The sequence below is a fragment of the Halyomorpha halys genome, unplaced genomic scaffold, assembly GCF_000696795.3.
Source record: "Halyomorpha halys isolate HHAL.00 unplaced genomic scaffold, Hhal_1.1 Scaffold43.1, whole genome shotgun sequence".
Lineage (NCBI taxonomy): Eukaryota > Metazoa > Arthropoda > Insecta > Hemiptera > Pentatomidae > Halyomorpha > Halyomorpha halys.
This window is the reverse complement of record NW_027106553.1, coordinates 760,728-765,223: the sequence shown is the minus strand read 5'-3', so window position 1 is coordinate 765,223 and position 4,496 is coordinate 760,728. Positions and strand designations below refer to the sequence as shown.

The 4,496-nt window shown below is 40.1% G+C and overlaps 1 protein-coding gene across 1 annotated transcript; it reads left to right on the top strand.

The window, feature by feature from the left end:
* Nucleotides 1–1,518: 1,518 nt before the first annotated feature.
* On the top strand, nucleotides 1,519–3,453 carry LOC106688625 (cylicin-2). The gene has a single exon (XM_067044925.1). The coding sequence runs from the start codon at nucleotides 1,519–1,521 to the stop codon at nucleotides 3,451–3,453; it is 1,935 nt and encodes a 644-aa protein (XP_066901026.1).
* The last annotated feature ends 1,043 nt before the right edge of the window (nucleotides 3,454–4,496 follow it).

Below are 4,496 nucleotides of genomic sequence, written 5' to 3'. Positions count from 1 at the left end.
TATATATATATACATACATACATATATACATACATACACGAGGGTGGTTTGAAAAGTTCTCGAAATCACCGCTAGATGTCAGTACTTGAGTAACGATGTTCCCGGGCAATAATCACACATCCTTTGTGAGTGAACAGGTGGCGTGAGTGGTAGTCACGTCTCCTTGTTCTTGTTTTATGCGTAGTGATTTGTGACAATAGAAAAACTGAGATTCGAGCAGTGAGCAAGTACTTTGTAAAGGAAGGTATGAAAGCAATGGAAATTCATGCCGACTGGACACTGCTCCTTCATATTCAACTGCTGCCAAGTGGACCAGCGAGTAAGAATTTGGTCGGGAGAGCTTAGATGATGATCCGCGTAGTGGACGGCCAAAAAGACGACCCAAGAATTTATCGCAAAAGTGCATTAAAGCCATGGAGGATTGTCGACTGAAAGTGTGTGATATTGCTGAACCTGAAGAGATGTATATCATGATCTGAAACAGTATATCACATTTTAACCGAAGAATTGAGAATGAAAAAAGACCATACATAAACGCTTGGAAATGTAAAACAATGGCAAAGCAGTCGATATTTGCTGAGTCACCACCACCAAAGAAAGAAAAGGCACTACGTTCCGCCGGAAAGGCCATGGCGTCAGTTTTCTGGATCGCAAAAGGCTTTCTGCAGATAAATTATCTTCCTACTGACCAAACAATTACGGGGCAATACTACGCAAACCTCCTAGACTGACTACAGAAAATGATACGCAAAAAAAGGCGTGGTTTGGCAAGGAAAAAGTCATCTTTCAACAGAACAACGCCCGCCCGCACACAAGTGCTATGATTTGGCACCATCAGACTTTCTTCCCCAAGCAGAAAATTTTCCTAGGTTGATGGAGATTTCCTACAACGGAAGAACTGACAGCATTGGAGAGGTATTTTGCAGGCCTGAAGGAATCTCATGTGGGATCTCGAGATGGGATCAAGGCATTGGAACAAGACTGGACCAAATGCATTAGTTTACATGGGGACTATGTTGAAAAATAAAAACATGTCCACCGAGGTAAGGCACTTCTTTCTAGAACTTTTCAAACCGCCCTCATACATATATATATATATATGATGTAAATCATAGTTAATTTGAAGGCATGGACTGCATCAAGAAGGAAGAAAATAGGACTTGATCAGGACTCTTAGTGCAAACAGGTCAGTTGAGGTGTAGAGGTCTCAGTTCAACTAACAGCCCTGATGAAGTTTTACAACGCAGGAAGAAACGTTGGGAGAAAATAAATTAATAGTTATTACTATATTTTATTCCTCAATAAAATTATTAGCGGAAAATATTGTATACTATACAGCGCTTCAGATAACACATTACATATGGAATTGTCATCACACCATATGTTAGAGAGCATAAAAACATATTGAGATAAAATAACATCTGGTTAAAAACAAATTATATCATGCCATTTGATTCCAGAGCAGAACGCTCAAAAAAAAAATTAAATATAAAACTTTGAACCATATTTCTCGTTAAAATGTTTAGATTGCTTAATAATGTACTCAGAAATTACCCCTCGGTAAGTGGCCTCTCTTTCAGAAACATTCATCCGAACTGGCATGTAAACATAAAAGTTACAGGAACAACTCCAGAAGAAATACATCAGAGTCTTATGGGTCTAAAAGCAAAGAGAGAACAGTATGAAAAAGAAATGGAAAAAGAAGGAGAAGATCCAGAACGGAAGGCTTGCATCCTGAAGTATATGGATGGTGAAATAATGAAAGGGGAGGAAATGTTAGGGAAAGTTAGTGGTCGAGGAAGTGAAGGTAAAAAAGCGAGGAAATCTAATATCACACCTGGAGGAGACCCACTCGTGAGGAAAGGATCGGAAAATGATAAAGCCCAGAAAAAAGAAGCGGGAAAAGGAGACCCACTCCTGAGGAAAGGGCCGGAAAAGGAAATGTTAGAGAAAGTTCGTGGTGAAGGTAGTTTAGGTGAAAAAATGAGAAAATCTAGTATCATATTTGGAGAAGACCTGCTTGTGAGGAAAGGATCGGAAACGGATAAAGCTGAGAAAAAAGAAGGGGGAAAAGGAGACCCACTCGTGAGGAAAGGACCAGAAAAGGATAAAGCCGAGAAAAAAAAAGCGGGAAAAGAAGGAGACCCACTCGTGAGAAAAGGACCGGAAAAGGAAATGTTAGGGAAAGTTTGTGGTGAAGAAAATGTTGGTGAAAAAGCGGTGAAATCTAATATCACAACTGGAGGAGACCTACTCGTGAGGAAAGGATCGGAAAATGATAAAACCGAGAAAAGAGAAGCGGGAAAAGGAGACCCACTCCTGAGGAAAGGACCGGAAAAGGAGATGTTAGAGAAAGTTCGTGGTGAAGGTAGTTTAGGTGAAAAAACGAGAAAATCTAGTATCATATTTGGAGGAGACCTGCTCGTGAGGAAAGGATCGAAAACGGATAACGCCGAGAAAAGAGAATGGGGAAAAGAAGGAGGCCTATCCGTGAGAAAAGGACCGGAAAAGGAAATGTTAGAGAAAGTTCGTGGTGAAGGTAGTTTATGTGAAAAAACGAGAAAATCTAGTATCACACCTGGAGGAAACCCACTCGTGAGGAAAGGATCGGAAAATGATAAAGCTGAGAAAAAAAAAGCGGGAAAAGGAGACCCACTCGGGAGGAAAGGACCGGAAAAGGAAATGTTAGAGAAAGTTCGTGGTGAAGGTAGTTTATGTGAAAAAACGAGAAAATCTAGTATCACACCTGGAGGAGTCCCACTCGTGAGGAAAGGATCGGAAAAGGATAACGCCGAGAAAAGAGAATGGGGAAAAGAAGGAGACCTATCCGTAAGAAAAGGACCGGAAAAGGATAAAGCCGAGAAAAAAAATGCGGGAAAAGAAGGAGTCCTATCCGTGAGAAAAGGATCGGAAAAGGATAAAGCCGAGAAAAAAAAAGCGGGAAAAGGAGACCCACTCGTGAGGAAAGGACCGGAAAAGGATAAAGCCGAGAAAAAAAATGCGGGAAAAGCAGGAGACTCACTCATGGTAAAAGGACCGGAAAAGGCCAAGAAGATTGAAATGGGAAAAGAAGGAGACCTAATCAAGGGAAAAGGGCCGAAAAAGGATAAATCCAAGAAAAAAGAAGCACGAAAAGAAGGAGACTCACTCATGGTAAAAGGACCGGAAAAGGCCAAGAAGATTGAAATGGGAAAAGAAGGAGACCTAATCAAGGGAAAAGGGCCGAAAAAGGATAAATCCAAGAAAAAAGAAGCGCGAAAAGAAGGTGACCCACTCGTGAGAAAAGGACCGGAAAAGGAAATGTTAGAAAAAGTTTGTGGTGGAGCAAGTGTAGGTGAAAACGCGAGGAAATCTAATATCACACCTGGAGGAGACCCACTCGTGAGGAAAGGACCGGAAAATGATAAAGCCAAGAAAAAAGATGCGGGTAGAGAAGGAGATAACAAGAACTAGCAGAAAAAAGGGGAGGGATTGAGTGAGTACGAGCAAGAGAAATAAAAAAAAATGGGTTTTTGAAAAATGATAATGAAATTATATCTTACCAAATTATTTTGTGTCGTTTGCTCAATAATACTTTAATTTGAGATCTGTAGCAGTAAGGAGTGTTATTAGTATAAAACTGTAATAATATCCTCTGGAGCAAGGGGACGGTTTTAGAGTGTTTATATTATTAATTATATAAATTATAAAAGTTATATAAAGTTATAAGGGGGTGTAAACAGGTCAGTTGAAGTGTAGAGTTCTCCGTTAAACTAACAGCCCTGATGAAGACTTACAACGCAGGTCGAAACGTCGGCAATAAATAAATTAATCGCTATTACGATTTTCCTGTTATTTTTTATATTTTAATTGTACGTTGAATTTTGAATAAGAAAATTAATTTTCAGTCATTTAACCAATCATTTTTCCACAGTGTTGGATACGTACTAGTGGGAGATTTATTTCTGTACGCTATATAGTGTTTATGATATCAAATTGCATATGGGTTCTTCATCAAATCATATCATCGTGTAAATAGAGACATATTGAGATCAAATAAATTCTGGTTAAAAAAACAAAATGGGAGGAATCTCCGGCAACGAAAACTCCATAAGAAATGACAAGAGGCGGCATATTGTATGAAAAACGAAAGACCACTGGATTGCATAAAGTTGAGTGTTCAAGTATGGGAGGAGCAAAATCACGATGATATGGTCACAGCCAGGTGTGAAAGACGACCAGATTTGTATAGTGATGAAGGATGCTTCAGGGCCCGGAGAAACTCATCACCTTTACGTGGGCAATGCCATCATCTGGAAGAAGATCAAGCGGCTATGGCGCAGTAAAGAAATAGGGATGGATAGAAGGTTCTTCCGTTGCAAGCAGATGGTGGAAACCCTTGAGGATGACGAATGGCAAAAAGAGGTGACCATAGCATATCACCTGGGCCAAATGAATGAGGTGACCATAGCATATCACCTGGGCCAAATGAATGAGGTGACCATAGCATATCACCT